Genomic DNA, 20127 nt, shown 5'->3' on the forward strand with positions numbered 1-20127 from the left:
GTAGTAGGACCAGCTATCCACTCCGCCCATATACAATACCATTATCTAGTGAGTCTGATAATACTAAGTGATAGCACGTACATAGAATAATGCCAACATACAAGCTCTGTGTAATTAAGTTTTGTATAACAGATAGATGATCAAGGAGATGTTGATTAGAATTAGTATGCTGTCCTGTCACAGTACGATAACTATTTCTACATCAGACGGTAAATATATATATATGCGATAAACATGCTTTCCTCCGAAGTGAAGCTACTAGTTATTTACACTTGCACTACACCCACTACTTAGTTCCAGTATTAGTTAAGACTCGGGCCTTGTCTTGCTGATGCCTTCTAATCAGAATCCAGGAAGAAGAAATCAAGATAAAAATCAAAATGATTAAATTGACAATGAGGGGAACCGGAGGTGTTCCGCAACGCTTGGGTTAGCGTCTTAAGATCAGTCCAATCCAAGGCATTGCAAAACGGACCCCCCTCCGTGGTGCAGTATTTGAGTATTGTTACCGTTCAGGCTGGCTGTTCGTCTTGCAAGTGGGAGAGGAAAGAGTGTACGAGGAGTGTACATACAATTTGATTTCCCCCCCCCCCCCGCTTTATCTTCGCTCAGTCAAATCTTCGGTAAAAGAAAAACAGAAAAATTTAAAAATTTAGAGAATTAGAGTATTGATTTTTGTGGCACAACGTGCAGTTGAATCTGATCATCTTTGGTCAGAGATTCCCTTCTGTAGCAACAGTGAATGTGCATGATTGACAGTTTTAGTCACTGCAGCGGTTCCACTTGAATAAGTGTACGTGATAAGGCCGATGATTCTGCAAATCGGCTCTTTAGGACCTTAGTAGCCTCCTTCACATTCATGTTCCCCACGGGCCCTCTTCCATTGTCATCCTCCTCTTTCAGCCGAACCATCATTTTATCGCACAAATCTCATCTCATCTTCATCCTTCTTACTACTCTTTCCTCTCCTGACCCCCCTTCTTAGTCTCTGTTCAACTCTACAAAAACCTTCAGAATGTCTAAACTATTTGTTGGGTCTGTTTACCCCTCCCCACACTCACCCCCAATAGCAGCTGCCATCTATTTCCCATCTCAACCAGGACATCCTAATTGACCATTTCACTGACCCCACCAAACAGCGGCCTGTCATGGCACACCACTGACCAGAGTCTCCATGATGGTTTCTCCCAGTTCGGCACGGTCGAAGAAGCTGTCAGTACCCTCCCTACTGTAGCGCCATTCCCTCTCTCTGCCATGGTTATATTAATAATCTTCAGATTGTCGTTAAGGATCGTGACACTAACCGCAGTCGCGGATTTGGTTTCGTCCGCTTCAGCTCAGAGGCTGATGCCGACGCTGCGGTGGCACAGTTGAACAATACGGAGTGAGCATTCATTTATTTACTGTCATCCCTTTCGTCCCACAGTGCTGTCGCAAATTCTCCGCATGGATCGAAGATTTACAAAGCTAGGTTTGACGGCCGTGTTATCCGCGTCGACAAAGCCTCTGAACGAACTAGTCGCAACGATGGCGGTTTCCAAGGCCGTGGCGGATACAACCAGCGCGGAGGCGGTGGAGGATATGGTGGAGGATATGGAGGCAGTAAGCTACCCATTCTGCTTGGCCTCTACGTCCGATGGCATCGCAGTTCCCTTTATTGGCGCTCCTATGAAGCTAATGGTATACAGACTGGCGCCAAAGCAACACTGATAACTAGGCTATGGCCCGTACCTCTAACTAAAGCGTGGATCGAAGTACGGTGCAGTTGGGCTGATCCTTATTGTGTTTTGTTCAAACGGACTTCATCGCTCAGATAATCTTCTCTCTCGATAAAACTTCATGAGACACGATCACAGAAGAGGAAGTAAAACGCAGTATGACGGCGGAAGCATGGTGTTGATGAATCACGGATGCTCTATCTCTGTTTTTTAAGATCATACCTCTATTGCTCGTTTAATATTGAATTTCCATGTGACGCAGGGAACAATTCCAATTTGTAACCAGATACTCTGCGGCGATAGACTAACTACGCTGGTAATATAAGAGCGGAATACTGTATAAGATTGAAACCATATAGTCTATGTAAGCCTTGCACTTGACCGCCGATCATGGATCATAGAGAAACATCAATGTGAAGTCACGCTCTTTCCTCGTTTTGGAAAGCCCGATGTGCTTCCTCCTCCGACCGACTAAGCGACTTCTGTAAGTCCCTCTCGGCCGCTTCTTCATCTCTGGCCGCCTCATCTTCCTTCTCAATGGCCTTCACACGTTGAACTAAATCCGTGACATAGCCATCAGCACTGCCAAGCCCGAGACCCTCAAGTGCTTTCTCTAGTAGATAAAGATACTCGGTATTTTTCCCACTCTTGCCCCGTCCGCGACTAATCACCTCGGCAACATCTTGCGGCTCACGACGAGCTGGGTCACGCAGGAACTGCGGGTTGGTGGGTTGTCCGATATACACCATGCAGGTGATCGGTTTGGATTCCGATTCCGGGGCCTTGGATCCCAAGAACGGGTAGAATGGGGTGTAATGCACCGTGTACCCGTTAATCTCGCGTTCATCGAGGTAATCATGGACTTCTTCGGCGTGCGAGGCGGGAATGTGGTATGCTGCGCCCCAAACCCGAGCTGCTGATGACGATGATTCAAGGTGTGCAAGCTGCACGGTAGTGATGTGAGATGACAGGCCTAGTTACTTACACGGAATGACCGGTGTAGATGGGAATGGCCACATACCGGATCATTCAATGTCTCCCAAAACTCTCGTTCTATGACCGTTACTACTCGTCCGGGATTTTCCAGCGTTCCTCGATGGTCGGAGCTTAATAGAGTCAGCTTTTTAACTCGAAAATTGGCAATCGAATGCCTGTTTCAAGAGACTATAGCCCACCTAGCCTATACGCCACAAGCTTGAAGTTAGTCATGCTTAGTATGGAAGAAGTTATAGCGGAGAAAATGAGAAAAGTGCTGCATCTTCAAGCTTCACGGCGGAGGCTTCTATAGTTCAAGGGACGACAAACCTGCCAAAAGCGACGCACATAGCCGTTGACATAGCCCGGGACTCTTTGATCTAAACGAGGTCGCAGATCAGCTGAGGTCTGGGAGACCGGCAACCGTGCTGTGTCATTTGTCCTGGGCCAAGACCTGAATAAATAGTTCAAAGCCGGAGTGACGTACCATAATGCGGTGGTGGCTTCCAAATCAAGCTCCTTGGTAACATCAGCGTTTGTCCATTAAAAACTCTCGTGGGATCCCGAAGATCTTATTCTCCAAGACTGACGTTGGCTCACCCATATCCAAATACCCATAGATCACCGTCTGGGAAGTAACTGCGCCATGTTCGACCATCTGGAGAAGCATGGGTGTTTTCCTTACAAGAACCCATGTCCGTCTAATAGAGTCGGATCTTAACCGTCTGATCTATGGTTACAAGGCCTGTTCGTCTCTATAATGTATATAGATTTTGAGATGGAAATGGAAATGTGTAAAGAAGAAACAACCCCCGAAACAAGGCTTTGTTAGCAGTAGATATCCAAAATAGTTAGATGGCCCCTGGCTTCCTTCAACGCTACCAGTAAAATGTAGGGAAACGGCTATCCTCAGAGGTAATGTGCATTACTGAGCACCGCAAAGAATGTGCTGTACAATCCACCCCATGTGTTTGTACTGTTTGCTTGCAATCAATGTGGGATGATGAATGGCGGCGGAAGTTGATGTAACATTGGACCAATCAGTTCTGATAGCCTTCAAGCTGATGCCCCGCTGCACCCGACATTCTCCCCCGTCTCTTCTTGCTGCCTCAGGTTCTAATGAAACCCCCTGCTTATTGATCAAGGTCCTACTAGTACTAGTAATAGCTAGTGAAGAAAAGCATACTACAAGGTAATCTACACAGAATGGTGTAAGTCCTTTTCTATAAGGGCCGGGATTTCGTATAGTTGCTTCTTGATTGCATTGCTTTCGTGCAACTATTCAACAAATCATTTACTCCAACGTCCGTTCACAACTATCGCATTTTGTTTGTTCGTGGAAATATAGTTACTATGCTAGTTTACTTCGCCTTCTCCGGACACAATACACTCTCCCAGCCGACCCAACAGTCTCCTTTGCCGGCCAGACCGTGGTCTTAACTGGAGCCACGTCTGGCCTCGGTTTCGAAGCCGCCATCAAGCTTTTGAATTTAGGCGTGGAATCGCTTATAATTGGCAGTCGCAGCCTCGAACGAGGAGATGTAATCAAAACCGAGCTGGAAAAGCGCACCACCAGACAGGGAGTGATCCAAGTCTGGGAGCTGGATATGAACAGTTTTCAAAGTGTCAAAACCTTTGCGAGTCGCATTCAAAGGGAAATTAAGCAGCTGGACATCGCACTCCTCAATGCAGGTCTCTGCAATAGAGTGTATACCGCATCACCGGAGGGATGGGAAGAAACGTTGCAGGTTAACGCGTTATCCACTTCTCTATTGGCGCTTCTGCTCCTTCCGAAGCTGAGAGACAGCTCATCTGACTCGAACCCGGCGCACCTTGCTGTCGTTTCCAGCCAACAGTTTGTTCGAGTCAAGGCTACAAGCCTTCGGACGGAAGGACCGCTATTGGAGCATTTGAATGACCCACGACACTTTAGCGGCCCAAAGCAGTACGGCATCTCTAAGCTGCTGTTGGAGTACGCTCTGAAGACGGTGGCTGGTCGAGTACGGAATGAGAATGGAACTCTCCCTGTCATTGTAAATACAATAAGCCCGGGACTCTGTGTGTCGTCGCTTGGACGGCAGTACGATCGATTCTATGAGCGATGGTTTGTTTGGCTGTTCTATAAGCTCTTTGCTCGCACGGCAGAGCAAGGAAGTCGGTCGCTCGTGAGTGCCACATACCAGGGAGCGGAATCGCACGGGAAATGCTGGAGGAGTGACGGGTATCTGGAGTATGTTTCTTCTCCTTTTCCTTTCCTTTTCTTCTTCCCTTCTTTCATTTTTTTATTTCTTCGCTCTTCTGTCAGATTCAATTATTACATGCTAATAAGGACAGCGAATCTACCGCGCTGACAACGGGAACGGAAGGAAAGGAATTCCAGGTTAAGGCGTGGAAGGAAATCATTGAGATTCTTCAAGAGCAATCTCCAGAAATCAGGGAGTTGGTTGGGGAATGAATGATAATGTAATACTAAATTAGGCGAAGGAGCAAGTTAACCGAACCATACGGAGTAAATACTGTGGAAAAAGATAAATATAGATACAGACTCACATTAGCTCCACCGGGGACTGAGGAGAACCCGAGAGCCATACTCAATCAGGACAAACAAATGAATCAGAGGGTGGGATAGGGCTGAGGCGATTCTTTCTTTCAGAAAACCATCAGTTGATCCCATTTGGATACCCAAATTCCTCCCCGTTGGCTTGGTAATTCTTTCTCTGCCACCGCGTATTCGTATACTGATCGCCCCCCTTTGATTCAACATATTAAGACTCTTGGCAATCAGCTTTTCGAACCAGTGCCCCACGCGCTCCGCTTTTGACTGCGAAGAAGCATATGCTAACGCAAACACTAACTCCCTCCTGAAACTCCTGACCAAAATCCTTCTCTTATCTCTGCCTGATTTCCTCTTCCTCTTTGTTCAGTAGCTTTTCCGATCCACTATAAAAAGCGCGTTTCCCGCGTGAGGCCCCCCTCCCTAAACCTCATTTCCTTACCAACATCCGTTACGTCAGCCGGACAGGCATCGATAGACCACGCCATGGCGTACAACCAATCTTACAACCCAGATGCGTTGCCAGCGTAAGTTGAGATCGCAGATGGAGATTTTCAGGATGCGCCGTGTATCGCTAATGTTGCATAAAATGGACCAGACATGCAGAGCCCGAACAGGTACCGGTCGAGTGTTTTAGTGTCCCTGGTCGACCCCTCCATAACTGATGAAATAACCGCCAGGTAGCTCAGATGATCGGTGCGATGCAAACCGGCCCTCAGCATCATCAGCATCAGAGTAAACCCTCTCGACCGTCCCCCAACCCCTCTTCTAGTGGAGTACCGCCTCGCGTTCCCGTTACAACTGCGCACATGAACAAGCCATTGCCCGCACCGGCTGCAAGCCAACACCGGACTCATCCACTGCACCCATCACCGCCTCCACAGAACTATGGGTTTGGACCACCTCCTTCCCAGCCTGTGCGCAATCGGCCCCAGCCCTCGTCCCGGCCCCCACGGTCTCCAAACCGCCTCCGTTGTCTGTCCCTGATGACGATCCGCAACAGCTCTTCCCCTTGTTTCGCGCCGCCAACTCATCCCACACCGGTTCACTGACCGAGATGGAGCTGGGCTCCGCTTTGGTGAATGGCGATTTCACTTCGTTTCACCCTAAGACCGTGAAGATGATGATCCGCATGTTTGACCGCAATAGCACTGGAACGATCTCGTTCGACGAGTTTGTATCGCTATGGCGCTACCTTGCCGCGTGGCGGGAGCTTTTCGATCGATTCGATGTCGACCGTAGCGGGCGCATCAGCCTTCAGGAGTTCGAGAACGCACTCCTCGCATTCGGATACCGACTAAGCCAACCGTTTGTGACGGTGCTTTTCACCACGTTTGAAAGCAAGGGACGGCAGACGAATGGACCTGCTCACCCTGGGAAGATGGGAATGAGCTTCGACCTGTTTGTGCAGGCATGTATCAGTCTGAGACGTATGACAGACGTGTTCAAGCGGTATGACGATGACCGCGATGGTTACATTACTGTGAGCTTTGAGGAGTTCTTAACTGGTAAGGGACTTGCGGTGTTTCAATTTTTCCCTCGTTTCTTTGGTTTTTTTTTCCCTTCTACCTTGACCAGACACTGACGCAATGACTACAGAAATCCTGCAACTACAGGACTAGGCGGTGGATAAGGAGTTCTTGTGATTCTCTGCTTCTCTGCTTTTATTTTTTTTCTTTATTTTTTTTTCGTGTTATATTATTATACCCTGTTTATGGAGCATCATAATTCAAGCACCGGGCGATCCAGCAAAAAAGTGGTATACGAAGTGTATTCGGTGGACTTGCGAGCTGCCGACTCAAGGTAGGAATTGTGTTGTGTTAGGTTCAAGGCTGCATTGACCTGTACTATATTCTGCAGTGTCTGATGATATGAATACGGACCGGTTGGCAATTGATTTGGTAATGGATAGAAAAAACTCCCCTAAACCTTCTTGGGATGTATGTCATTTCTGTCCTTTATGTGGCAAGGAAAATTCTCCGACTTGCATACCATACAAAGAACTTTCTGTTAGAGGCAAGATAATAAATCAAAATTTAAGATTAGAATCTCTGACCCCCCAAAGAAAACACTACCCTTCATGTACATCTTAATCTCTGTTCTTTTGCATGCCTCGGCGAATCGGTCCTTGAAATCCTTTTAAGTCCGACAGACTCGGCATCTTCCGAAAGGCCGACAATTTAGTCAAAGTTATAGATACTTCGCATTTATAGGACAGAAGTCTCGACCACATCCTCGCTCCCTTTGGTTGGCTCCTTCACGCCGAAATGTCTTAGCGACCAGAGTTTTCCCTTTTCTCCTCGGTGTCCTGTGGCTTTTCTTTGCTCGTTCTGTATGTCGATCTTTTTTACTAACCCTGAGTCACTCGGTCTTAACGTCGGATCTGCCCGCCACAATAGATTGGGCGCATTCTTGGTCCCTTTCTCTCCAACGAGGCGTCCATATCCTCGCCTGTCAAGTCAAGTCAAGTCTGACCCAATCTCATTCTTGACGGGCCGTGCATTCTTGCATCGCGAAGAATGACGGCGCTTTCTAATCCCATTGATGACCGGGATCAGCAGGATACCCACCCGCCCAGCAATGGTCAGATTGTGACGGACGACAAAATAGCTCCGGCGGAGTTGAACCCCAGCTTGGCGGACACCGACACTTCGAATAACCATCGTCAATCTTCAGCGGAAAAGCATCCGGATGAGTCTAACGGTGATGGAACGTTGGAGAAAGTGGCAACTGGCGCTTCGCTGGGCCGAGTGCCTTCCCAGGCGCAGAAGCTGGGGAAGAAGAAGATTGTTGTTGTCATGGCGGCGCTTTGTGTAAGAGCAACCTTTTGTTTTTCTACTTCTCGGGTGCATCTTTGATCGAATATTGGCTAACCATGCTGAAACCTATAGTTGGTCCTGTTCCTAGCAGCTTTAGATATGGTAAGTGACCGGATCGCTGGCATATGTCGTCATAGTTCGGATGTTTACTGACTGGGACAGACAATCATTTCCACGGCCCTGCCAACAATGGCCTCTCATTTCAATGCATCAGAGAGTGGATATTCATGGATGGCTTCGTCGTATATGCTTGCTAATGCCGCTGCAGTGCCCCTCTGGGGTAAAATTAGTGATATCTGGGGCAGAAAACGGATTCTGTTGCTGGCCAATTTTGCTTTCCTCGTAGGTAGTTTGATCTGCGCGTTGGCTATTAATCTGCCGATGATTCTAGTGGGCAGAGCTATTCAAGGTGTTGGAGGCGGTGGTATCATCGTGCTGGTGAATATCTGTGTCTCTGATTTATTCAGTGTCCGGTAAGTCATGTCCTCTATATGATTTCTCCATTTTGATGGACGATTGTTAACTGATCTCTGTATTAGAGAACGGCCGATGTATTACGGTCTTTTTGGATCTACGTGGGCAATCGCAGGTGCCCTAGGTCCCATCGTTGGAGGCGCCTTCACCACCAACGTTACTTGGCGTTGGTGCTTCTATCTGAATTGTAAGGAAAGCAGCGGGCAGAAGACCGGACTATGCTAACATGTCTGAACAGTACCCATTGGAGGCGTTTCATTTGTTATCCTTGTTCTGTTCCTTAAGATTGAGGCTGAAAAAACTCCGCTTCTAGCTGGTCTAAAAGCCATTGATTGGACAGGTATCGTCTTGATCATGGGAGGAACACTCATGTTCTTGTTTGGCCTGGAGTACGGTGGCATCACTTACCCTTGGGACTCGGCCACCGTCATCTGTCTCATCGTCTTTGGAGTAGTGGCGTGGGCTATCGCATGGTGGTTGAATGGAAGGTCGCAAAATACCCCGTTATACCGATCCGTCTCTTCACGAATTGGCACAACGTCCTGGTCCTTCTTGTCTGCTTCTGCCACAGTTTCGTGTTTATCGCTGGCTCCTACTACCTCCCGCTCTATTTCCAGACTGTGCTCCTCGCCAACCCTATTATGAGCGGTGTCTACGTGCTTCCGAACGTTCTCGGCCTTTCCTTCACTTCCGCATGCACTGGCTTCATCATTAAAAAGACCGGCCGGTACCGCGAGCTTATCGTAGGTGGATTATTCTTCATGACTCTCGGCTACGGACTCCTCATTGACTTGAAATACTACGCCTCGTGGCCTCGTATTATCATCTACCAACTAATCGCCGGCTTTGGCTCCGGCCCCGTTTTCCAAGCGCCTCTCGTTGCCCTCCAGGCTAATATCCACCGTGGCGACGTCGCCGCCGGAACCTCTACGTTCGGCTTTCTTCGCCAAACCTCCGCCGCCATGTCCATCGTCCTCGGTACCGTCGTGTATCAAAATGTCCTCCACCAGCAAATGCCCAAGATCTCCGCCGCGATCGGGCCCGAGAAAGCCACCGCGCTCGCCTCCTCCTTCTCCGGCTCCCAGGGCGACCTCATCAAAGCGCTCCCAGAAGCCCAGAAGAACGTCGTCCTGAAAGCATACACCTTCACCCTGAGCCGGATGTGGATCTTCTACACGGCCATCATCGGCTTCGGGCTACTCGTCAGTCTACTCATCCGACCCGTCGTGCTCAGCAAGGCACACACCTTCACCAAGACGGGACTGGCGGAGCAAGAACGCGCAAGACAAGAGATCCTCGCCGCGCAAAGAGGCGAGACTCAGCCCGAATCCAAGGAGACCGTTTAAAAACCCCCTCCTCATTTCTTTTCTTCTACACCAATGGGTCACCCCTCCCCTCCCATAAGCATACACGCTACAGTCTACACGCATAATAGACCCTTCTCACTCTTCTTTCAACGCTGTCTTCCCCTCTACTCATAATAATTGAGTTTCTGATACTCCTGGCGGGTATTATGAGCATGTCAGACCGTGAAAAAAAAGTTTGCAGGTTTTCGCCTTTTGATTTATCTTAATGTCTTGCTATACCCAACTTCAACCGGGATGCTTACCAGCTGGCGTTGCTGAAATAGTGTATATTGGATTGAGCATGATGAATTGGAGTAAATACGTATATACACATACAGATTCAACGCAGAGAGTACTATCTAAAAGTTTTAATTAAGTTTGAAGAAAAGAAACTCGCTCCGCACATCTTTCACATGATATGGCCAATCCAACCATCATCCTCTTCTTACCTTACCTACACATACACCAGAGGCCGGAGATAAGTCTAGAAATGACATCACCGCTTAGCAATCAGAGCTTTCGGATAACCTTATTAAATTTCAATAGTTACACACGGTTTGCTTGTTCGGTGAGTAGTTAACTAGTTACACTATTTATACTAAGTAAGCTGCACATCCATCCTTGCATCCTGCAACTATAGTAGATTCAAGTAGGTACATATGAGGTCTACATGCACTTGGTTTTGTGCCAAGTCAAGTTGATGGATGTATCGCTGCTTACGTCAATGTATGTACATTGTTTGGGACTGGAAACTTAATCTGAACTTTATCGGCAATGACGTGCGTGTATGCCGGTTTAGGCAGTCGATCGTAGATTCAGTCCTGTGCAATTGGTACCGGGCTTTAGGTTTAACTCGGATGATCCACCGTGGAATGGATGGAGCAAGTCACTTAACTTTTCTTGGTCGTTCTACTGCAGTAGTATAAAAGCGACATGGTAGTGAACCCACCAGAGAATACACAATACCCCACTTGGCCGAAAGAAATATCGTGTTCAAGATTTTTATTCCTATTCAAACATCCTTATATACATTACCGAATTTAGAAAGATAAAAAGAAGGGAAAAAATGATACTGAAACGCCAGCCCCAAGTGATTATTGAAAGAAAGCCAAAGGTTGTTCTGTCCTGGTCAAGAGATGGGAAAGACGAGAGAGACTGAGAATCTCATGCGGAAAGAGCTTTTCGAAAACAAGCGCTTAAGGCGAGGTTGCCAATAAGATCCAACGGCAAAAGGAAGGGGTATAACAGTGGAAAGGAAGCGGAAGCCACGGCGAAAGTAGAGAGGACTGGAAAGGGGAAATAATATCCAATGAACAAAAGAGACGTATCCAACTCGCTCACCCGATTAGGTATTCATACCTTCCTTAACGCCACACGATGCCATAGTTGAGACAGTGAAAGAAAGAACAAGACCGCAATCATCAATCTAGACAACAAGGGAGGCTATGTCTTTGCCTTTTTCGGCGCTCCTTCCGCACTTGGGCCACTATCAGGGCTCTTGCGCTTCTTTTCTTGGTCGTCTTCTCGCGCAAAGCTGGGACCTGTTTGAACGGCGGGAGTGGGAAAGGTCAGAGGACTAGGAAGCATGTTACTGTCCGGACCAGACCGGCCAAACCCCCATTCAGGGAAGAAACTAGATGGAGAAGGAAGAAGCGCATCTGACACGAAGCGGCTAGGAAGTGCAGATATCGGCGTCTCTATGTTGTTGTTGTTGCTGCTGTTGTTGTTGCTGTTGTTGGTACTACTATATGCATTGTTATTCGGAGCAGCTGTGCTAGGGGGAGGTGGCCGGGCAAATGGATTCGGTGGTCCCTGAGCGCCTGCACTGAGAATTGCACCGGCAGAAGGTGAAGGCGGAGGTAACACTACACCGGAATGGTTGCTGTCCGGATTGGCTTTCGCTGGTGTAAGTGTCTTATTCCCTGCGGAATCGCGGGAGGATGAATCTGCTGTTGCGCTGCCCCGATCCGAATTCTCGCTGGGTATTTGCACCTTTAGCTGTGGACGTTTCGTATTTAGCTGACCGCTGTTCGTCCGAACCGGAGGCTTGATCTCAGGCACCGGCTGACGAGGCGCTTCAGTCGCGGCTCGTGGTGGAGGTGGAGGCGCCACTGGCTGGCTGAGTCCCTTTCTGTCCTTAGATTCGTTATGTGAAGATTCAAGCTTCACTTGTGAGTTCTCACTGCGCGGCGACGTAGGTGGACCGACTCCAAAGTGACGAGCCAAGACAGAACCACGATCATCAATCGGCGTGAAGATACTACGTGATTTTGATGATATCGACCTTTGCTGCGGCGGCGACTGACTGTCCTCTGCTTTCATCGGTCCAGGCATCTGGTCTGCTGGAGGGGCTTCGGGAAGCGATACCGTTCGCTGCTGCTGCTGTTGCGGGGGTTGCTGCTGCTGCTGCTGCTGTTGCTGTTGCTCCGACGGGAATGCGGGCGGCATGGAACTCCTTCCCTGTTCCGGCATAAATGCTTGGGCGACTTGGGACATTTGCGGATGGGGCGGTTGCGATAAACCCATTGGAGGTGTTTGCTGTGCAAGGATATGCGGATGCTGGGGATGCTGTTGAATATGCGGTGGTATTGCCTGGGGCGGCATTGTGTGCGGTGGCATGGATTGCGGCGGCATAGGCTGATGCTGATGCTGATGATGCGGGGCTGCATGATGTACGCCGTGCGGAGGGCCAAAGTGCGCAAACTGACCGGGTCGGGGTTGTTGACCTAAAGCATGGTGGGCATTCGGATTATATACGGAAGGGTTAGCCATATAGGCAAACCCATTCTGAGGTGGCGGTGGTGTGGCATGATGTTGCTGTGTACCGATATTCGAGCTGACTCTGCGAACGTGATTCCTGGATGATGGTCTTGAAAGTCCTTGAGGTTGAGGGGTACCGTGACGCGGATCAAACGGCAGTCCATTGCCAATGGGAGGGGACGCGGAAGGCGCATGATTAACATGTTGGAAGCCGGGATGACTGGGGAGATGAGTGGGTATCATCGGTGGGTTATTTTGCGGTGGTGTTGGATGCATTTCTTCAGGGGCAGGTGTGGTCTCGTCTTCATCGTCGTCGTCATCACGCCGGCCGTTGAAGTCCTCAGGGCCTTTATGCTCGTGTGGCGGGCCGAACTAAAGGCAAAGTATGCCATGTTAACAGGATGACTCGGCATCATATAGTTGGAGAGAGACGAACATATTGATAACGACCCAAGGTCTCGCGCATATCACATGATGAGAATTCATATAGCTTCTTGTTGTGACCGAATATAATGACAGCAACATCTACTGAACATAGCACCGCAAGCTCATGCGCCTTCTTAAAGAGACCACCCTTCCGTTTCAGAAAAGTACTAAAGACCAGGGAATCATGTTAGCTCTTTAAGTGGCACCCAGCGAGAAAGTATAGGAATGAGACCTACACTGAACGGTTGCGATCATCCTTGATCGCCTTGATCTCGATCTTTCGCCGACCCATGAGGGATACAGTGTGAGCGTATCACACAAGGGTAAAGGGCGTAGGTGAAACACCGAAGGTAGGATCAATAGCGAGTAGACGTGAAGTTATGCGTCTTTGTATGAATTAGTGGCGCGAGTTGAAACCCAGGGAAGCGCCCAAAAAGAAAAGGAAAAAGGAAAAAGGAATTCCAGAGCGCGGTGGAATAAACGACTGTGTTTGCTAGGCTCCTTTCTTAGATTTCCCCCCTTTAATTTTCTTTTTAATTTTAAAAGACAGGAAGATTAAAAAATTAATAACAAAAATAACGAAAGGCCGTAAACAAAACGTTTCAATCTCTTCCAAAAGAAGTGGGGACAAAGAAGAAGATGAGAAAGAATGCGAGGGTACAGATAGACAAGAGGGGTGAGATTGGCACAGCGCTATTTGGAGGGATGAACCAACGGAGCGCGTAAGGGCGACGGCGTCTTACCGGTCGGGGGAAGAAGAACAAGGGACCCCCTTATGCAGGCAGGGACTAGAGGTGGCAGAGGAACCTCAGGTCACCAAGGTGAAAACGAGAGACAGAACAACAGATAAGATGAGCCAAAGTCAATTCTGGGATGGGATACGAAGGATGGATGGATGAGAAAGGCTGGATGGTTGGAGCGGCGACACGCGGGTGATGCAGAAGATTCTAAAGATAGACATCGACTGTGGGAAACTTCTTAATCACTGGACCTGTCGGCGGCTACGGGCAGCCGCCGTTGGCGAGCTTCTAACCGCCGCCCGGGCTATTTATAGATCCGTTGCTGACTGCTCCATGAACCCCTACCACTAGGTAGTACATATACCGATCACTCCGCCTCCTTCTGATCCAGATTTTTGATCGATATCTCCTAGTCCCGATGAAACCCTAGTTCCCTCCTCGGACGCGCTGTTCTGGTCTATCACCATTCTCCATACAATCCAATGAGGTTCCTGTCCTACAGAGAGTAGAGTTACGGTTCCGGGTTTCACTAACCATGTCCATCCCACGTTGACAGCTCTAAGGGCAGCGTACCAGTAGCGATTTTATGAAAGTTGATTTTGTCCGCTCCGCTCTCATCATGCTGCACCTTATGATCGCCCCCCGCTACTAAGAAGGCCATATTGAGCTCGCATTGACCCTCTCAAAAGAAAGCCTAAAGACTAAGTAGTTAGACTAGCCGGTGGTGCCAGCTATGGGCTTGACCGCCTGCACAAGGATGGCTAGTTCAGCAGGCACCAAGGCTGTATGCCTAAGGCATACATTGTCTAGTTACCTACTAGTCCCGAAACTCGACACGGGGCCCAGACTTTTCAAATTTGCAGCCTGTCTTCGTCGGACTAGTAGGCGGTAAAGCGCCCGCTGCTTTATCGGGATGGTGGATAACGGACCTTTGGGAACTGGCAGAATTGCTGAACCCCTATCCCCCGTTGATTGGACCATCTTCCATGACCAGTCACGATGATCAACTCAATGAATTTGATCTGTCGCCTCGCATAGTATTCTGGTGTCCAGGCAAAATGCTAGACTTCGGCGTGAGACTAATAATTGGGTGATAGTATTTGATTTTTATTCTACGGAGTCGTGTTTTTTTTTTTCTCTTGATGAGATACGTCGGATGTATGTCGGCGACGTTGATAAGCAGGGAACAGTTGTCATATACAACCAAGTCGAGTCATGCGCCCCTACTAACCGTACATATGCAGTGTACATCTACGGATATGGTTGATTGATTGGTTCCAGATCTACTCCATACCTAATACTATACATCATGGATTCTACCTAACTGGAGCGACCGACATGGGCGCGAATTCGCTGTTCATGGTTGGGTACGAAAGAGGTTACTACGTACCTACTTACTGTATGGATCTCGATGGTATCATACGGTATTCTGCCTAACCTCTTTTTTGTCGACCCTGATACCTTAAATTTTTAGCATGTCATCATCCTGATCACCAGGTTTCAAGAAGGAGGGGAGGATTTAATTAACACCATACCATTTCTTTCCATATCCTCAAAACCGGCGTTCAAGCTCCCTGGTTCATCTTTCCTAGGAAGGTTTCCAAGGTACGGAAAAAAGAACTTGGGTAGCGGATCTCGAGCAATGAATGAACCAGCGTTCGTCTTGTCCTCTTGGATTCCAAGCCAATTAATTGCGTCGATGGAGGGCGACTGAACCATGGATAGAGCAATGGGCTCGGGGGTGTATTATTATTTCACCCCTGAAACGAGCAACACAGTAGATCCTCATCGTCAATCGTCCTTCCAATCAACTTCTTCTACCTCGTCGCTTTTTCCTTTTTCTTCTCTCCTGTCCTCTTCTTCTTTTCCTCCCATTATATCTCCCTTTTTTCTTCGCCGCTATCAATTTTGTTTTACTCCATTTGGTCGCATGTTTCATTCTGCTCCTCGGTCTTACCAGCTCCACATTCCAAGCTTAAAAAAACGTGGAGATTGCACTCGTTACTACTATTCAATTTCCTAAATTCTCTGCAGGTCGATTGTGGCCTTATTGCCATTAGTACAGTATCGCTGCACGCTAGACGTGCTGCCCCGTCTGGGCTGCAGGCGATTCTCTGGCCACCTGAATGCCCTCCTACTAATTCGATTGATCTTTTATTTTTTTTTATTTTTTTGATCTCATTTCAGTTCATTTTTATTTTACTCTTCTTGTCTACTTTTTTTTTTCTTTCTCTTTTTTTGTCTTTCTTAGACTCCAATCTATTGAATCAACTGAAGAAGTCTTTCCCTTTTGGTTTTACACCTCATTTTCCTTGGCCTGTTATTTATATTCCTTTTCTCCTATTAATCTACAACTGGTTGCCTACTCACACGGTCGAGCGTGAAATCGTGAAGTCTTCTTCTCTAGGTTCGCTAATCGGCTCGTCTTAAGACGCCACTTCTTGACCGCGCCTTGAAAGGTCGACTTCCCCAACTGATACTTAGTCGCACCTTTCGCCTCAGGAGTCCAAGAAGCGCAAGGTGAAAATGCCGTTCCTCGCCCGCGTCTTTCGAATCAAGGACTCCCATACTCCCAAAAAGACAAAAGCTCCTGTGGTAGAAGACAATGGCCCTCCCAAGCCAAAATGGACCGACGCGTGGCAGCGAACTGAGGTGTCTCCGGAAGAAGTCCAGGACCTCCTGCGAGGTTGTACGCAAGAGTTGAAAGCCCGAGGTAGGTTTCCTCTTTTTTTTTTTTTCTTTTTTTCCCCCCTTGGGCCCCTGACGTCAATGCCCCTCCGTCGACAATTTGCGATAGGCGCATTCTTCAAGTTGCTGATCATTACCACGCTTTCTCCTCAACAGGTCTCCAAACACCTTTCCTACTATTACCCTTCCGGCCAGCCTCCGACGCCAGCGCTGCACGTACGTTTATCCGCAACTACTTCAATCAAGCCGTGGCGAAAGGCTCGCCTCCTAAAGGAGATGCCTTGGCGCAGGAGCTACGACTGACGGAGCCGATTGTAAGCCACCCTCGAACCCCCTTATGCGACGGACTCAATTACTTTTATATCTATTGTCTCCGCTTACACAGGTATCTCAGGTCCTTTGTAGTGTGCTAAAGTGGTGCTGGAGCAGACTTCCTGGAGGAGTTGTCACATGGGAGGCCTACGAATTATTTAGAATTGGTGAACAAGGTCCGTATCGAGTTTGTCTCCGACGCATAGTGGTGGTGTATGCTTATTAAACCACAGATTCTCAGCTTGCCCGCGATGCATTCTCAACGTTCATCCCCATTAGCGTTAGCTCAGATGCCAGGTCTAAGATCATTTTCGACTTCTTCGATCTTTTAACCGCGATTGCAGCGCATGGGAAGTCTAACGGCCTTGGAGGACGAAAGCTCTCTCGGTATGCCGGGTGGTGGGCATTTGAACATACTGACACTGGCAATGGATTTGAAGCGGCCTACAAGGACTGGGCAAGGTATGTAGTACTTACGCCAAACGATAATTAATGGTTGGTTAACGCCTTGTAGCGCCGCGGATGCGACAAGCCACTTGTTCTTCGCGTACCTGCGTTCGGTGTCCCCTGACTCGCCGCGCGGGATGAGCAGTATCTCTACCTTACCCATCGCCCTGCAAACATTGCTTCAAGCCACAGAATATCCGCCAGAGACGCCAGCGCTTCTTCAAGTCTCTACCACTAAAGTTGTCATGATTGTCGACACTGTGTCTGCCACCCCCTTTGCTCTTTTACGCCGCGCAAAGAATTTCGAGTATCGAGACAGCGATAGTCACCTGCAGGAATTTGCTAGTTTCGAGGACCCCCTCCGAGCGCTGACGGATGAATGTCTCCGTGTACTGAAATGCATATCGTCTACAAATCAATCCGTTGAATCGGACCCAACTTCCGCGACCAGAGAAGCATCGTGGTCCAGGTTTGAAGATCTTGGTTTCGGGGCCACGCTGGACGCTGATGTTGACGACGACAGAACGTCGAGCATGGTGTCAAAGGAGTTCGGTGGCGGTCTGAGGTCTGTTCCTCAGTCTGGTGGAGGCGATCTCGGCCGCCCAACAACCCCCTCATGGGCGGACTTTATGTCTTCCGGTTTCAGTGATGACAACGTCTTCAAAGGTCCAGTGGCGCCGGTGTTGCTCCCTCCCGATAAGGTATTGCCCCCCATCAGTACTATTCGAGGCCAAAGCTCGCAGTCCCATAAGCGTACTTTGAATGCTGAGCCGTCCGTGGGCCCTGGTGAATTGGCTAGTATCACCACTCTTGATCTGGATGACTCATTTTGGTGGGTGTGGATTAGCAGCTTGGCAGGGGAGGAACCAGCTTCCCGTAAGGCGGTATTTGGGCGATGTGCATTGCTCGAGACTGTCATCAAGAATACGAAGTGGCTTGTCTTGGAGGAGCAGGTTAAAGGCGCGGCACCGGAGCCCGAGCCTGGTGCTTATATCGTCGAGAAGAAGGGTTTCTTCGGGTTTTCCACGCGCAAGAGACTCGGGCGTCGCAAGTCCACGGCCAAAAAGGTCAGCGCGGTAGAGGAGTCTTACAAGCGGCCTGATAACCAAGGACCACAAAGTAAGACCAGCATCGGTCCTGACCAGCATGCTCGTATTCAGGCTGCTGCCGCTGCCCTTCAAAGAAAGCATCGGGAGCAAGAACAAGCCGCGTCCGGAGAATCTAGAAAGAATATTCGGGATACCACTTACTCGAAGACCAATTCTGTTATGACACTCCAGCCGGCCATTGTGAACGAAGCATCGCATGCTTTGAAATGGGCCAGTAACTACGACAAGGGCAAGAATGCCTACAAAGCTGCTTATATGGAGAATATCCTTGCGGGAACTGGTGCTCCAGTGGATGAAGTAAAGGAGACCTCCAGGGACAATCTCAGCCCACCTTTGTCTCCAGCCCTCAGTACCAGTACCCGACAGGCTCCCCCGCCTCTGCCGAAGGATGACGTTCGTAGCTCTCCAGCGCCCGCAACACCTCAGAAGGATAGCGTTACTAGTGACCGAGACGCCAGTGGTCGAAAAGATAGCCCCACTGCCCCTGTGGAACGGTCGATCGCTGAGCCGCTTCGCAAGTCCACGGATTTAGCAGAGGACACAGCCGGTAAATTAAAGAAGAAGCCTCCTACTACGGGAATCAAGAGTATGTTTGGGACAACGAAGAGGAAGCCTGAACCCGAATCAAGACCGCCAATGAAGTCTACGGGCGCCGGTGGGTCCGCTGTTGCTGCTGCACGTGCTGCCCTAGAGGATAAGGCAAAAGCATCTCAGGAACAGGTTGCCCGTCCATCCACCCTGAAGAAGAAGCCTGTGCCTGGGACATCAGCTGCAGAAACACCCAAGCCTGTCGTCGAAGCTCCAGTTACCCCCAAGCCTGCTACTGAAACACCGAAGTCTGAACAGCCGGAGGCCAGGGTTCAACCAGAGGCAAGAGTGCAGCCAGAACCCCATGTCTCCGCATCAAACAGCGACTACCATAGCAACCAGCGGCAAGTCGAATACGATGCCCTTTCGCGCGTGAATACCAACGAACGCACCGCAGCCGATAGTGAGTTCTCGAGGTTTGATCAGGGACCTTTGGTGGAGCAGCCGGCGTTTGTTCCAGAGGATTCGCCTGTGTCCGATACGTTCTCAGAGAAGAAGCCTGTCGACAGCGCACCGGTTGAAGCCAAGGATGAAGTTAGTGCTCTGCCTCAGGCCAATCCTTCCCATGACCGGTGGGCACAGATTCGCAAAAACGCCGCTGAAAGAGCCGCCCAGTTTGAGCATATACGAATGAACGAAGAGGACGGTGGCAACACGAGCGAAGAGGAAAGTAAGTAACACAGGCCTCCATAGTAGCAGTCGCCCATTATGCTAACGTTGTATCATCAAGGCTTCGATGCTCGCGCGGCTCGAATCAAGGCCAGGGTGGCCGAACTGACCGGCAAAATGGCTTAATTCACACTTGATTCTTATCTTTCATCCATCCTTGAGTACCAGTCATTTTCTCTTTCGTCTCTTGATGCACATCATCTGTTCATATACCTTGTACCACCTGTTTAATCTCTATACGGCCTCGACAGTTTCCGATATCTGTTGCAGGCTCTGTTTTCTTTTGATTGCCCACGTTTAAGCCTGGCCTCCATAAAATTCCTATTCACATGACAAAAAGCACAGGCTCTGATAGCGAAGAATGACGGATGCGCGCCATGAACGGACGACTCTGTTGTAATATCATCCCTGGCTTATTAGTTCATCGACGGATGGATAATCATGCAGTGGCGATTCTTTTCAATTGTTTTGAGCTTATCGTTTTATTCCCCTTCCTGTTTAT

At 49.0% G+C, this 20127-nt stretch overlaps 7 protein-coding genes across 7 annotated transcripts; 5 read left to right on the top strand and 2 right to left on the bottom strand.

Annotated features, from left to right (window-relative positions):
* Positions 1-1015: 1015 nt before the first annotated feature.
* ABOM_005945 (RNA recognition motif domain-containing protein) lies at positions 1016-1737 on the top strand (the record flags this gene model as incomplete). The annotated part of the gene is made up of 5 exons (XM_022533074.1): positions 1016-1035; positions 1140-1212; positions 1278-1384; positions 1472-1602; positions 1718-1737. 5 exons carry the CDS (start codon positions 1016-1018, stop codon positions 1735-1737), a joined length of 351 nt encoding a protein of 116 aa, XP_022387598.1.
* Positions 1738-2137: 400 nt separating this feature from the next.
* Positions 2138-2927, bottom strand: ABOM_005946 (gamma-glutamylcyclotransferase; the record flags this gene model as incomplete). The annotated part of the gene is made up of 3 exons (XM_022533075.1): positions 2138-2662; positions 2740-2824; positions 2905-2927. The coding sequence occupies 3 exons, from the start codon at positions 2925-2927 to the stop codon at positions 2138-2140; spliced, it is 633 nt and encodes a 210-aa protein (XP_022387601.1).
* Positions 2928-3361: 434 nt separating this feature from the next.
* Positions 3362-5148, top strand: ABOM_005947 (putative short-chain dehydrogenase/reductase family protein; the record flags this gene model as incomplete). Its single annotated transcript, XM_022533076.1, has 3 exons — positions 3362-3440; positions 4092-4923; positions 5028-5148. 3 exons carry the CDS (start codon positions 3362-3364, stop codon positions 5146-5148), a joined length of 1032 nt encoding a protein of 343 aa, XP_022387600.1.
* Positions 5149-5733: 585 nt separating this feature from the next.
* ABOM_005948 (EF-hand domain-containing protein) lies at positions 5734-6869 on the top strand (the record flags this gene model as incomplete). The annotated part of the gene is made up of 5 exons (XM_022533077.1): positions 5734-5774; positions 5846-5864; positions 5928-5982; positions 6066-6755; positions 6847-6869. 5 exons carry the CDS (start codon positions 5734-5736, stop codon positions 6867-6869), a joined length of 828 nt encoding a protein of 275 aa, XP_022387597.1.
* Positions 6870-7766: 897 nt separating this feature from the next.
* Positions 7767-9886, top strand: ABOM_005949 (MDR family MFS transporter; the record flags this gene model as incomplete). Its single annotated transcript, XM_022533078.1, has 6 exons — positions 7767-8060; positions 8139-8168; positions 8229-8539; positions 8606-8727; positions 8779-8929; positions 8995-9886. The coding sequence occupies 6 exons, from the start codon at positions 7767-7769 to the stop codon at positions 9884-9886; spliced, it is 1800 nt and encodes a 599-aa protein (XP_022387596.1).
* A 1443-nt stretch (positions 9887-11329) lies between these two features.
* Positions 11330-13364, bottom strand: rlmA (SRF-type transcription factor RlmA; the record flags this gene model as incomplete). The annotated part of the gene is made up of 3 exons (XM_022533079.1): positions 11330-13018; positions 13083-13239; positions 13309-13364. 3 exons carry the CDS (start codon positions 13362-13364, stop codon positions 11330-11332), a joined length of 1902 nt encoding a protein of 633 aa, XP_022387647.1.
* A 2932-nt stretch (positions 13365-16296) lies between these two features.
* On the top strand, positions 16297-19751 carry ABOM_005951 (putative morphogenesis protein (Msb1); the record flags this gene model as incomplete). Its single annotated transcript, XM_022533080.1, has 6 exons — positions 16297-16525; positions 16657-16814; positions 16886-16988; positions 17046-17274; positions 17327-19626; positions 19687-19751. Coding segments are annotated over 6 exons (3084 nt in total), but the record flags the coding sequence as incomplete, so codon positions are not given.
* Positions 19752-20127: the final 376 nt, after the last annotated feature.

The sequence above is a fragment of the Aspergillus bombycis genome, assembly GCF_001792695.1.
Source record: "Aspergillus bombycis strain NRRL26010 chromosome Unknown contig00063, whole genome shotgun sequence".
Lineage (NCBI taxonomy): Eukaryota > Fungi > Ascomycota > Eurotiomycetes > Eurotiales > Aspergillaceae > Aspergillus > Aspergillus bombycis.